Here is a 14,933-nt window from a genome sequence, read left to right on the forward strand (position 1 = left end):
TTAACAGAAAAAATGTGTTTCTTTATGGTGATGGCAAGGATGGCTATATTAAGATTTATAATTCATTAAAATGTTTTTAAATTTTGATATATACCACTCTGTCTCTTTTTGGTGCAGTCATATGATTACACATTTATACCAAAAGCTCTGGACCGCTGTTTACAGTGATGAAAGTCCAGGGCTTGGAACAGGCCTGGCCATCTAATAGCTGTCCCTTAGGGAGTACAGTGGGCATGGAAGAAATTAGATTATTTGAGTTTATGGGGTGTGCCATTTAAAAATATGGCACCACATGAGGATGTCTGGAAATTACCTTTAGACTTTCAATGTCTGCAATGGACAAGTTACTTGACTGAGTCCTTGCACAGGTGTGCCGAGCGTGCTGATAAGCACTGGCAAGGAGCTTACAGTCTGCTTGCCAATACTTCAACCAGGTAAGGCAAATTCCTCAGCTTTACTGATGGCTAGCCACAAGAACAATGGCTTCTATCAGGTAGGTAGACAGGGGAAATTAAACAGCAGCTGACAGGGAACAGAGATATTTAAATTTAGCATGTAAAAAAAATCTAGCAAATCTGAAGGCAAGGCCTGGATTATGATTGTCATCAGTTAACCTCATCTGTAAAATACAGGAATGGAATTGGATTATCTTTTGGGTCTCTTTCAGCCCAGCATTAAAAAAACAAAACCACACCTAGGTTCTATGTGTATTCCATTATTAGACCTGTGATGCTGAAGAATAACTGTATAAAGGGGAAACAATCTGCTAATTTAGATTATTTTCTATTTGAAAAAAAAGACTGCTTTAAATTAAGATTTTTATATTTAATATAACTGACTTTGGAATTTAAGGATTCTGTAAATTGGAGGTCTTATTATCCTGTTAAAGACATGTTCATACAATTATAACATGCAACCTACAAAATATAAATTATGAAAAAACAAGTGGCTTAAAGAAAAGTTCATTTAAACTTCATAAAATATCTGCCCACTAAGCATTCATGGGAAATTTGGCAATTTATAGGTGGTCTTTGCTATTTAAGAGTCAGCACCCAAAATTTTAAATACATTAAGATCTTCCTCTGTAATGCAAACCTCATTAATCGCATAGACACCCATCCCAATTCTGCTGGGCATGTCGTCTTGTGTTTATCGGGAAACAAAATGTGAACAGGATATGTCATGATTTAAAGTTGATATCTGTAAAATTTGAAAACAAATTTTCTTACAGGGTCCAATTCTCTGTGATTGTGTGAGTAATTTGACTAAAATCCTCTATTATTAGAGGGTGAATGAGGAAGAAGGAGTCATATATTTTACGATATTTGAGATAAAGTCCATCTCTCTCTGGTGATGTACCTCAGGTGATCCGCCTGCCTTGGCCTCCCAAAGTGCTGGGATTTATTAAACTAGCTAACTCATACATATATATGTGTATGTCTGTCTATTACCTATTTATCCACCTACATACCTACATATATCTTTGTAGTACTTATCACTTGCTGGGCTATATGTTTTAAGTGCTTTAACTGTATTAACTCTTTTTCTTTTTTCTTGAGATGGAGTTTCGCTTTTATTGCCCAGGCTGGAGTGCAATGGCACGATCTCTACTCACCGTAACCTCTGCCTCCTGGGTTCAAGCGATTCTCCTGCCTCAGCCTCCCGAGTAGCTGGGATTACAGGCATGTGCCACCATGCCCAGCTAATTTTGTATTTTTAGTAGAGGCAGGGTTTCTCCATGTTGGTCAGGCTGGTCTCGAACTCCTGACCTCAGGTGATCCGCCTGCCTTGGCCTCCCAAAGTGCTGGGATTACAGGCGTGAGCCACTGCGCCCAGCCACCTGTATTAACTCTTTTAATGCAGACTACACCTAAAGATCTGTACCCACACATAGCAAAGGGTACTGATCAATACTGTTTTGAACGAGTTCTGAGGAAGGAAGATGGAGGATTCCGTAAGTATCAATATTGTTTCACTGAAACAGGTTTTTGAGTGGGGCCTAAATCCATGAATTGTTTCTAAGCAAAGCTGCAACTGACCCAAAAGGGCTATAAAGGAAATTACAAAGGCCCAGTGCAGCCAGCCTTATCAATGACAATCAAATAAAGAGAAGTATGTATGTCTACTGAGTATCTACTATCTGCAAGGGACTTTAAACATATTAACCCATGTAATCCTAAAAATAATCCTATAAAATAAGTACATTCTGGCCAGGCATGGTGGCTCATGCCTGTAATCCCAGCACTTTGGGAGGACGAGGCGGGCAGATCACCAGGTCAGGAGATCGAGACCCTTCTGGCCAACGTGGTGAAACCCCGCCTCTACTAAAAATAAAAAAAATTAGCCGGGCGTGGTGGCAGGCACCTGTAATCCCAGCTACTCGGGAGGCTGAGGCAGGAGAATTGCTTGAACCCGGGAGGCGGAGGTTGCAGTGAGCTGATATCGTGCCACTGCACTCCAGCCTAGCGACAGAGCAAGACTCCGTCTCAACAACAACAAAAAAGTATCATTCCAATTTTACAGAAGAAAAAACTGAGGCTTAAAGGAGTTAAATATGCCCTTATTCGTGGTTAATTAGCTAGTAAGGATTCAAACCCAGGCCCATTGAGCAAAATGCCCACAATCTTTCTTATGGCTGCCCACATACAGTATCTTACCTTCCCATTTCTTAGGAAGAGGAAACACCAGATTCATAGTGTACTGGTTTCCTGTTCTGTGGGTGCCTTAATTAACCACATGAAGTAGGACAGATGAGCACAGCAAGGTATCAGCATATTCTGAAAATCTGGATGGCCTGTGCCCGTGTAGTTATCCAGGTTAAGTGTCTTTGTCCCAGTGGCTGTGTGTGCATTTTTGTTCAAAACCATCCTTTTAATCGGCTTTGAGATGCAGCCAAAACAAAATGTGCCCTCTGCCTTACCAAGCCACACTTCAGCGAAACACCCCTGACCCAGCTTCTTCTCCAGACACAACGAACGACGTGCAACTTCCCAAGCATCTTTAGCCAATCCAGAAGTTTGTGGGGTACAACTTGATGCAATCACAGTTAAGTTAAAACACAAACCATCAGCTTTCTCTACAGGAAAGGGAATTAATAAAGAAAACACAGTCCTTATAATCCATAATTACGCATGCACTAGGAAAGATGGAAGGTGACTTGCCCGTTAGGACGACACTCAACAAATATTTACTTTTGGAAATGAAGGGCAAGACATTTTACGGCAGCTGGAACATTCCTTGGACCATTTGCTGGTTTATGAATTGAGAGTCATGTAATAGTACAACTTGAGCCATTTGCCAGCTTTGCCCACTTACTATCTTTTTTTTTTAGAAATTCCAGAATGTTAAAACCAAAATTGAAATTATTATTCCCCACTATTAGGAATTCAAACTTTCTTCCCGGTCACACAGTCTTTATTTTCACCTTCCATCTTTGGTGTTTGGGATTTCCCAAACGGGGAAGCTAATAATAGAGTAATTGAGTCTCAGCATACCCATCCATACTTCCCCAAACTGCCCATTTCCCAGTCTCTTGATCAACTGCAGGGATTCTCGAGGGATTTCCCAGACATCTTTGGTTTTGACAGACAGATCGGTAAGCCTTGGCATCCCTTTGTGACAGGGAACTACTAGGCGGCAGCAGAGACCTGCAGCTCTCTCTGATGGAGCAGGGCAGGGGCAGGAGAGGGAGAGAAGAGCAGAACACATGTAATGACAACACTCCTAAGTGTAAACCCACACTAGCGGCGCACAGTGCTCCTCAAACAGTGCTACACCAGCAGACGACCACACACATCGTGGAACACCAGCAGCACACAGCGCTCCTTAAACAGCGCTACACCAGTGGACGACCACACACACGGTGGAAGATCAGACGCCACACACAGAAACATTTTCATTGGAGGTAGAATGGAGAACGTTTTAAATTTAGACTACTCCATAAGCCCAGGTACGATACAGTCTATACATAGATATACACACAGGCTGCTTTGGTTTCTGTACTCACCAAGTAAGAAAAACGTTTTCAGCTCAATGTGCTCATAACATGTTTTTGGGCATGCTGAAAACATCCTTACTAATTTCAAAAAGTGGTTTTGGATTAAAGAATGTCAACATGACTGTTCTTCCCACCTTTAGTATCTAGATTACCCAGGAGATTAGGGATCTGTCTACATGACTATATTTAAAATTATAACTTTAGTGGAGGATTCTTCTACTGAACATTAAACTGTCATAAACTAGTAAGGCTGAAGATTATAAGTGATGGGGAAATAAAAGAAGTCACTTTTTTTAGTGATTTCTTTGGCTTTCTAACTGATTCCATTCCACCAAGTCAGATACTCCTGGGCTGCTGCTTTGGTATTTTCCATTAAAAAAAAAAAAACCCACCTTTTAACAGTCTTCAATGTATAATTTAGGTGTCTGGTTTGAAAGGAGAAAGAATGGAAACTAAAATTCACAGAAATTCAAGATGTGAAAAAATGTATTCTTTATAAAAAAAAAAGAAGGGAAAAAGTAGTTATCACTCGGAGGTTTTTTTTCTCTTTGTCTTCTTTCTTTCTCTTCTTTTTTAAAAAGAATATAACCTTTTAGAGTCTGGCAGTGCTAAGGAGAACTTAAATGCCAGGTAAAAATCAGTCAGGCGAAAAAAGGTAACAAAGAATAAGAAATCAGGGAATGACAAAAGCTGACAGAGCCTGCCCTGGGAGGTGGACAGACCCCCGCTCCCTCCCGCTCCCTCCCGGCAGCCCCCGGACCCAGGGAAAGCAGATGTGCTGCTGGGCTGTAACTTGCTTTTTACTCCTTTCTTTTTGATGGAATCAGGCTCTGAGATGTTTAGGTAGGAAATTATTTATGTGTCAATATTTCAAAGGCATTTTATTGTGTGAGAGAGAAAGAGGGAAGAGGGAAAGCCAATATAAAAACGAGTCTAACGTGAGATGGATTTTTTTTCCCCGAGATTAAAAAAAGTGTCTATTGTTCACATCTCCTCTTTCCTCCCAGCTCTACAATGTTATTAAGGTGCCCTTTCGAATACAGTATTTTCAAAGGATCCAAACCCGGGGGGTCCTGCTGATGTTTGGCTGTAATGAAATATATTTCAGCATTTGAAAAATCCTTACAACATGCAGGCATTTTGAGTATATCACCTAAGCTCAGGGAGATATTCGGTTCCGTTTCTCCCAAATGTTTCATTAGCATCCACATAAACCAAGTTAGACAATGCCATAATCAACTAGTACTGCAAGTGCTGTTAATATGTTCTATTGTTCATTAGTGCCAGGGATCAACAGACATTTCTTATTGTCATTTTTGAAAGATTGCTTTTTCATGCCAAAAATTATACATACATATTTCAATGATTGTGCACAGAGCAATAGTAGAGGAAAATCGTATACTATTTTTTGAGTCTTGCCTTTGTCCTGGAGAACAATAGAAAATGGAGAAATGGGTCACACGAAAAAAAAAAACCTCTAGGCTTAATAGTATATAGACATGTGTCTGTACACGTGCACCTGTATCTCTAGGCACATGTGAACATGTATTATATGGTGGTATATAATACTTGCTAATCTAGGAAAGAAAGCAATCATTTTAACAATTGCACATAAAACCACAGTCTTTGATAAAATGTATAAACTGCACACCTAATAATTATATGTTTTCAGAAACAACAAAATAATGGTGATATCTGGGTGTTAGGACAGAGACCGATGTGCATTTTAAAAGTTTAATTTAAAACAAGAAGACGTAATAGATCGAAGAGCTATGGGTCGTGTAAGTCTAAGTCTAGTTAGGAAACAGCAGTATTGGTGGGAAACAAGATAAATGGCTTGCATGAGAATGAAATGTACGTGCAGCTATTCCTGCAACAGTGCGGAGCATAAAGTGATGGTGGAAACACAGTATTCCTTGTAGGAGTCCCCATGTAAGCGCTCTCCAAGAGACTCCTTCCTCATATGCAACGCCAGGGGAATGGGAAAAGACAACTCGAAGTATTTTAGGAGGAAGATGAAAAGACAAACAACTTTTACAATTTAACCTATTGCTTTCTACTTGGGAAACAAAAATATTATAGGATCTTTGGACAAACATGTAGAACTAATAATAACAACTACAGTAGAACAGCAGCAATAGAACCTATTCAGCCAAGTCCCACCATTAAGGGCTGGCAAAGAAAACATATCCTAGGAGTGATTTTGTACATAATGAGTTTTACCCCTTTCCACTTTCCTGCTCTGGGCCTATCCACTCCCTCCAGCATCCAAATGGTTAGTAGGCAGTTAGAATTAAGGTTACCTGAGTAATGTTGTACGAGCTGCTGAAGGGTTTCAAACTGGGCCCGGGTGGTAATGTAGTATCCACCATTGTCAAGTTTGCGAATTTTATAATGTTTGACGTGGTCTCCTTTCATATCATCCCAATCGCGGATAGAAAGTGAATAGGCACCTGGTAAACAAGCAAAGCATTAGCAGCTCCAGTCGTTTAGAGTATTAGCTTGTTTTTTAGGCCTCATTTTCTTGACTCTGATTAATAATGACCAAGGATACACACACATATGTACACACACACACAGCATCTCCATTCAGTAACAGGAAGAAGATGCTTCTTGATGTCCTGCAAATGTCAGAAGATATTAGCAGTAAAATAATTCTGCCCTTGAGACTGAAAGCGTCCTGGATATTTTTCTTAAACACACTGTTCAGTCACCCTTGTTGCATAACACAGCGTAGACTCAATTCCGACACTCCTTCCCTCCAGGGTAGAGAGAAGGACCACGATGCGTGGCTGAGTTTGCTTCCCCTGTCTTCTCTACCCAGGGGCATACTGGGAGGTAGCGGCGGCATGTGCAAAAGAAATCTAAGGCTTGTTTCTCTAGAAGTGAGCTTCAAGTTTCCGTTTTACAACATTTTCCACAGGAACAGATAATCTGGTGGATTAAGCTAGAGGCCACTACTCTTTTCTTCCTTGAACTATCTCCTCTTGTGGGCTGTAATGAGTTGTTAAATAATGAAAAGTCCAACAGTTGGAGGAAGAGAAGTGAAGTCCTCAGTTATTTAAAACACAAAAGGAAAGCAAAACAACCCGTATGACTGGCACTTGAGGAACTAAGAGTTTCAGAAAATTGAAATTCTAAAGGACTTCTGAAAATTCTATAATCTGGTGTGCCCGGAGGAGTGAAGCAGCCCGTAGCCTGTTGCAGGAGGAAGGTCTTGATTTGGAGCTGCTGTAGTTCTTTTGGTGCTGTCTGCAGTTCTAGAGCCTGGAGGGAAGACTGAAAACAGGACTCCACTCACAAGGCAGGGAGGATATGTGCCATTTTAAAATCCTTGTACATTAGAGATAAGCCTTTCATCCCCTCTGACTAATCCACAGATTTGAATGACAAGCCAACTTCTTCAGCTCGTTATCTTACCTTTGGTGGTTTCACTCTCGCGGATAAGAAAGGTACCTCTTGGGTTTCCAAAGGACAATAGCTGTCGCTCAGCATCTTTTCGGCCAAGTTTTCCAAAGTACCACCTTTAAATGAGATCAAGGAAAGAATATACTTCGTAATAGTCATTTACAAAATGCAACAGCATAGGCTTTTTTCTGCCCATGAATTCCCCTCACCTCCAATTTGGTCCTCAGCCTTTCCCTGTATGTATTTTTTCTAGCTTAATTCAGTTCCTTTTCAATCTACCCTGGATTCTATCCCTAATTCATCTCTTTCACTCTTTAAAAAAAATCAGATTTGAATTGTGGGTTGTTTTCCTCCCCTCCAGACATGACCAGAACTGGTTTGTGTTAAAACCGCCATCTGTATGCAAAAACCCAGAAATCTAAGACCTTGATTTGAAATGGCAACTGCATGAGACCCTTTCCACACTTATTTAAAAGACTCTAGTCTGGGCACGGTGGCTCATGCCTGTAATCCCAGCACTTTGGGAGGCTGAGGTGGGCGGATCACCTGAGGTCAGGAGTTTGAGACCAGCCTGGCCAACACGGTGAAACCTCATCTCTACTAAAAATACAAAAATTAGCTGGGTGTGGTGGTGGACACCTGTAATTCCAGGTACTCGGGAAGCTGATGCAGGAGAATTGCTTGAACCTGAGAGACCCAGGTTGCAGTGAGCTGAGATCGTGCCATTGTACTCCAGCCTGGGTGACAGAACAAGGCTGTGTCTTAAAAAAAAAAAAAAAAGGCCGAGCATGGTGGCTCACACCTGTAATCCCAGCAGTTTGGGAGGCCAAGGTGGGTGGATCATGAGGTCAGGAGATGGAGACAATCCTGGCTAACACTGTGAAACCCCATCTCCACTAAAAATGCAAAAAATCAGCTGGGTGTGGTGGTATGCGCCTGTAACCCCAGCTACTTGGGAGGCTGAGGCAGGAGGATCACTTGAACCTGGAAGGTGGAGGTTGCAGTGAGCCAAGATCGTGCCACTGCACTCCAGCCTGGGTGACAGAGTGAGACTCTGTCTCAAAAACAAACAAACAAACAAACAAACAAACAAACAAACAAAACTCTTGAATCTCTTGATATCTGAGCATTATTAACTGCTGGGAAATAACAAAAGTCTCAATGTATATGAAGATAATTAACAAGCATTAAAAAAAGTCAGAATAGATAGATATGATACGAATAAAGGAATAGTATTTTCAGTAACTTCCTACCTATAAGAATTCTGAGAAAAATGCCCGTTTTCCCCCAGGTGTGAGGACTTGGATAAGTAAAGGCATTTGCCAAGCACCTGGATTGTGATCTGTGTACATCATCCTCTTCTTCTTCTTTTTTTCCCCTTGAGACAGGGTCTCACTCTGTCACCCAGGCTGGAGTGCAGTGGCATAACCACAGCTCACTGCAGCCTCAACCTCCCCAGGCTCAAGCAATCTTCCAACCTCAGCCTCCTGGGACTACAGGTGCACATCATCACACCAGCTAATTAAAAAAATTTTTTTTGTAGAGGCTGGGAGTGGTGGTTCATGCTTGTAATTCCAGCACTTTGGGAGGCTGAGGCAGGCAGATCACCTGAGGTCAGGAGTTCGAAACCAGCCCGGCCAACATGGTGAAACCCCAACTCTACTGAAAATACAAACAATTAGCTGGGCATGGTGTCATGTGCCTGTAATCTCAGCTATTTGGGAGGCTGGGGCATGATAACTGCTTGAACCAGGGATGTGGAGGTTGCAGTGAGCCGAGACAGGGCCACTGCACTCTAGCCGGGGGACAGAGTCAGACTGTCTCCCTATGTTGCCCAGGATGGTCTCAAACTCCCGGGCTCAACTGATCCTCTCGCCTTGGCCTCCCAAGTGCTGGGATTACAGGAGGGAGCCATCACGGTTGGCCCTGTACATCTTTTCCTTGGCACAACTGTAAGGACTGGTTACTGTACACCTTTGAGATCTGTGCTCAGTCAATAAGCATGCCCTTAAAATGACTTGGTGTTGCAGATATTTCAATATATTATCCCTGAACAAACTAATGATACTCTGTGCCACTTTAGGAGGCATCACATTAAGTCACCTCAAGACTTTTGTTATTTGCCTTATATCCTCCCCCTGCATACGCAAGCCTTAACCAAGCCTGGCTGTTAGTTACTATTTCAGCACTAGGTGCTGAATGAGCAGCAGGTGCTCCCCAAACCCAAGGGAGAATGCTGGAGCATTCAATTGGAATGTGTGTGTGGGAACCATTTTTAGAATATTTAACTGTGAAAGAATCCAGATTCTAAAATGAAATTTCAATTCATTATGCTTGAATATAGGTATTATGAGTTCACTGTCAAATTCTTTTGTGAATTAAGCTTCACTGAAGAAAAGAGACACGGCGTGTTAGCTCCTCAGTGACTTTTAGAAACACCAAAATGTGCAATAATCCTTAATCTAGCACTAGGTGGTGTAAAGACTATTACGCCAATTATTTGTGAGAAATGGCTTTCTGGGTTTGTACCCATAACCCAATTAGAATGCTGTGTAAAACAGTGGTGAAAAAAGAATTGTTAGAACAATGGATTGCACCAAAACAATAGTATTTTAAGATAATAGTTAATTACATATGTAAAACCAAAGGCATTATTTTAAAAAATAATACTGTTTAAAAACAAAATATTTAAAAAGTTGACCATTATAAAAATAACTTAAATATATAGCTGACAAATTCCCAGTTAAATCAGGGTAATGCTACATTTTGGTGGTACTTTTTATTCTAAAAGAACACAAAGAATTTTGCAAATCTGCCCTAAAATACAAATTAAAGACAAATACCTTGATTCACTGATGATGAAACACAGTCACTGGGAGAAAAAAACAACTAAGAACCACTGAGTATTTGAGAGTGAGAAACAAAACAGATCCTCTTAGAGGAAATACAAGGGAATTAAAGAAGAGAACAGTCCAACTGGGGATTTGGCTACGGTGTGGAGTCTAATCCCCCTCGCACTGCTTAAACAAATCCATGGTGAAATTAAATATCGAAGCCAAAAGTTGGGCTTGGTGACTGACTTTTCTCAACTCTCTTTCTAGAGAGGCAAGACCCAAGGTGTCAGGAGGAGGCCCAGTTCCTGCATTTGGGAAATCATGGCTCCATCTCTCCACACTGCTTAAACAAATCCATGGTGATTAAATATTGGAGCCAAAAGTTGGGCTTGGTGACTGACTTTTCTCAACTCTCTTTCTAGAGAGGCAAGACCCAAGGTGTCAGGAGGAGGCCAAGTTCCTGCATTTGGGAAATCATGGCTCCATCTCTCCTTCCCTCAGTTCAGAAGTCAGAGCTGGCAAACAGCCACTGGCAGTTCTTCCCCTTGGGAGCGCCCATTAATCCCACGGGTCAGGAGAAGGGAGAAACGTTATCCCTTCTAGATCCCTTCAGCCTACTGAACACCTTCCTAAACTGCTACCAGTTGAATAGTTGCGTCAAATAACTGCTCGTCACTATTTACTATCAAAGAAGCCAACTGAGGTTCCAAATCCCTGTAGTATTTCCCAAGTTGGGGGGACACACTGTGTATGAGTCACCTTTACCGGGCATAGGAGATGTCTTTTCAGCACTGTTTTAATATTTCTGATCACGCTTAGGAGAATAATCTTAGGTTCATCTTTGGCAATTACTTGCTATTCTCTCCTCTCTCTCCCCGAAAGAGGGAGCAGACTGCGGGCTTAGAAACTTGGGTCGGCAATAATATATGATCTAGCTAGCATTTCATATGTTTATGGCTACTTTTAATCTACGACAAGTTTTACTGGGTTTTCATTTAGGATATTGATAGAAAGTTTTCTTTCAAAATAAGTGAGCAGGCTTCAAGAAAAACATTAAGTTAAAAACAGTGCAAGCATTACTAAACAGGGTAAAAACCAGGGCAGAAAGCCTGAAAAACTCAGCCTTAATCACTGCTGTGAATTTCTTCCCCCTCCTGCCCAATGTTAACGGCATTCTATTGTGGCAACCAACTTTTAAAATCAAGTAGTTAAGTGAAAATAAAACGAAACATACTCTTCTGCCTGGATAGAGTCAACTGGAGCCACATAATTGCTGGGAATGTAACCTGTCTCTCCAGTTGTCAAGGAGCGGGCTTCCCACCAATCTCCTTCCCTGTAAAGAAAAAAGAAAAAAGAAAAGTAAATATGTTGACCATTTCAACAGCTTGTAGTTACAGACTCACTGTGGTCTGAAGTGTATAACTGTCACCTAATTATCCTGCCACCTGGTTTCTCCCACCTATTCCTTTACCCTGAATTCCAACATAGCCCCCCCATGAAGGTCAGAAGGTTCCAGTTCGAGTCAGCCATGAGATGAACCCATGCTTGTCTCTTGTCTTCTTTGTGAATTAAGAATGTGGGACCCTGGCCATGAGAGGTCTCCCTTGGTAGGGGGCATTTTGCTTGGTTAGTGTCCTCAACTTGGACAGAGGGAAAAGGAACCCGGCCTCAGCCGAATTAAGTAAAACATGTTAGCTGCAGATCATCTGGGAAGGGAAGCTTGTTAGGAGGTCTGAGGCCAATCTGAGCTGCACGGTGCTGCTGCCCTATTGTAAGCACCTCTCTCTTTCAGGTTCAAATCATGACATTAAAAATCTTAACATCCTAACACTGGGAGGTTAGGAGGTCTGGTGAGGGATGAAGGCACGCTCTAAACACGTGCCTGGCTTGCTCTCAAAAAAATGGGGAGACACTTCTCTGCAGGTAGAATGATGAAGACTAGAGTAGGATTGCCTTCCCCAGGCATTTTCAATCTGAGGTGATTGCATCAAATATCCAGAGCACTGGCCTGAGGCTGACGGGCAAGTGGGGAGGGTGGGTATGGCTGCGTGTGCTCGCACAGGGGAAGCACAGAAACTCGGCAAGGGAGTGAGATTTTTAGTCATGCCACTTTGCACTGCCTTAGGCTCCATGTCACAGCATGGCAGTGTGGTATCAACCTGGGAGCTCTCAGAGGAGGTGAAAGGGGAGCTTGTAGTACTTTCATCTTAAAGCCAGTGAGTAAATTAAGCAGTTCAAGTTCATCTGCTGAGAGTCACACAGGGCTACCTGTGACAAAGAGCAGGAATGGACTGTGTACCTCATCCCATTAACATCGGAGAGGCAACGGATGTGGCGCTGTGGCTCTGACATCCATTGAGTATCTGCAGAACCTTCCACCAGCCTGCAGTCAAGGACATGACTGCCCTCAAGCAAATCAGACCTCCCAGCAAATCTGATCTCCTGGGGCTTGGCACCTTCTCCTCCTCCGTTTTTGGTCCTTGGAGGCAGCAAGCGAAACTCCAGGCATTTTTAAAAAAAATCGTTTTTTTGGCTGGGTTCTGTGTCAAAGCTTTCAGCCACGCAAAAAAACGTGTTGGCTTTTGGCCATGGTAAAGATGCTCCCCAGACGGATTTAATCAGGTAGAGAAAAACCAGCCTCCACATGAAACTCAAGCCTTATTCCAGAGGCCGCTCTCTAAAGCTGGACTCTAAGCAAGGTGAGCAGTGAGCAATGCCTCCAGACAGGATTGAACAGAGCAACAGAATAAAGGTGACAAGCCAGTGTGTGCTGCGGGTGATGTTGTGGAAAAGTGGTGGCATAAGGAATAGAATAGCCCACAAAAAACCCAAGGTGCTGGCAAAGGTTTTTAAAACCTTATGTTTCAATTAGTTTCCTAATCTCTCCTTTTTACCCTATTACATATCAACCAAAAGTACAGTACTCGTATTCAGAAAGTTCTTTATTCATAAAATTTAGTTCATGTCTAGATTTATTCATAATCTTAAATTTAGTTCATGTCTAGATCTTTGTTAGGAAACATTTACACACACTGAAGAACATAGGTACAGCATATACGAACCCCGTGAACCCACCGCCCAACTTAAGAGCTAGATCGTTTACCAGCTGGGTGGGATCTGCACTGTGCTGCTCCCCTATTGTAAGCACCCCTCTCAGGTTCAAATCATGACATTAAAAATGTTAATATCTTAACAGTTTGTACTGGTCTCACTTCTATGCCTTCCAAAAGGAATACATACAGTTGTAAGGATATCATCTAAGAACATATGTGGAAGTTTATTTTTTTCTTTAAACACTGTATGTGTTTAAGGAAATGGCTTTGGAGACATAATCTTCACTTTAATATACTGACAGCATTTACTGCTCTGAAGTTCCACTAGATGGAGACATTTCATCATAAAAAGTAACAATACCCTGCTCTTCCCCCTCCACCCTCTCCCGCCCAGCCTGGGAAATGCTCCAAAATGGCGAGGAAAAAATTAAGTGCTTGTAGCAGAGGCTTATTGTTTTTCAATGCAAGATAACCTTCATCAAGTTAGTTCTAATTGAATTAAATCAAGAAAAAAATGGCTAGCATCAATTTTAGGGTATCTGAGAATGTCAATGGGGGCGGGAAGCCAATACATATTGCTGCAGGCTGGGACAAGCCCAGCCTTATTCAGGTGATCTGGCATTAATGAAGTCATTTCCAATTCAAATCTAGCATTAACTATCTCATTTTGGTCTAGGCACCGAAATAGTGTAGCACAGATCAGAATGCAATTATCAGCTCATTCTAAAGTCATGAATCAAGAATTCATTATTTTCTCACTTGACCCTGTTAATCTTACAAGGGGTTTCAGCTACTCATGAGAAAGATAAAATCCTTGATTTCTCTTGTTCTAGGCTTTCCAGGGTTGTCTTCTTCATCAAAGGAGACATAAGGTGACAAAGATTCAATGTTTATTATGTAGTGAACCTCACATGTTGAGCCCAGAGAGGCTGGTACAGACTCAAAATATTCATCAAGAGCCTCTGAGCAAGTGAGTAAGTCATCTTTTTGATACCCTAGAAGCACCAACTCACCTATAAATAGACATACTCTATATTCACATTGATTTAGGAAAATAGGATCTCTACTACGTTATCTTTTATTTGTTGAGTTACTATGGGTAATTAGCATTGTTAAAGCTGTATTTCTTTAAACTGTTCTTATAGTTCAGATTTTTCTTTAATTTACACTTGGTGAGATATTCTTTGTTATCTTGCTCTAATTCAAATATATGATTTAAAGCCTGGTGCTGGTTTAGAATGGCTTTTAAGGTTTTGTAACAGCTCTCTCTGTTCCTCTGATTTAAAGACTTGTTAAAAGATTCTGTGCCCCCACCACACTCCACACCGTGAAAAGAGCCTACCCCCACACCTCAAAATTGCTCACAGGCTTGTGGGTCCAGGAGCTGGGAGCCCTAGAGCCTTGAAGCCAGGGAGTAGTTATTTGCCAACAGAAGTCAGCCTTGATCTGCTCAGTAGCATAGCATTTTTATTATAAATGCTGGATTCTTTGTAAATTTAGTCACTACCCATCTGATTTTTGGAGAATATGTCAGTAACAGTTTTATCAAATGCTTGGGTGGGGCTCTAAACCAGGATTTTTTTTTATCACAATAGAAAAAAAAAAACCTGCCCGCAGCTGTGACCACGACTCCACTCTGTG

At 41.6% G+C, this 14,933-nt stretch overlaps 1 protein-coding gene across 6 annotated transcripts in view; it reads right to left on the bottom strand.

The window, feature by feature from the left end:
- Positions 1–14,933, bottom strand: part of FYN (FYN proto-oncogene, Src family tyrosine kinase) — a 209,809-nt gene that overhangs the window by 35,341 nt on the left and 159,535 nt on the right. For 4 of the 6 annotated variants that reach the window (XM_030928132.1, XM_030928131.1, XM_010371648.2 and 1 more), the window contains 4 exons: positions 11,474–11,572; positions 7,418–7,521; positions 6,301–6,450; positions 3,495–3,659 (listed from right to left, as the gene is read on the bottom strand). In XM_030928132.1, coding sequence (XP_030783992.1) covers positions 3,495–3,659; positions 6,301–6,450; positions 7,418–7,521; positions 11,474–11,572 — 518 coding nt within the window. Of the gene's footprint in view, positions 1–2,920; positions 3,077–3,494; positions 3,660–6,300; positions 6,451–7,417; positions 7,522–11,473; positions 11,573–14,933 lie in introns of all 6 variants that reach the window. The other 2 variants (XM_030928134.1, XM_030928135.1) reach the window with 2 other exon arrangements.

The sequence above is a fragment of the Rhinopithecus roxellana genome, chromosome 4, assembly GCF_007565055.1.
Source record: "Rhinopithecus roxellana isolate Shanxi Qingling chromosome 4, ASM756505v1, whole genome shotgun sequence".
Lineage (NCBI taxonomy): Eukaryota > Metazoa > Chordata > Mammalia > Primates > Cercopithecidae > Rhinopithecus > Rhinopithecus roxellana.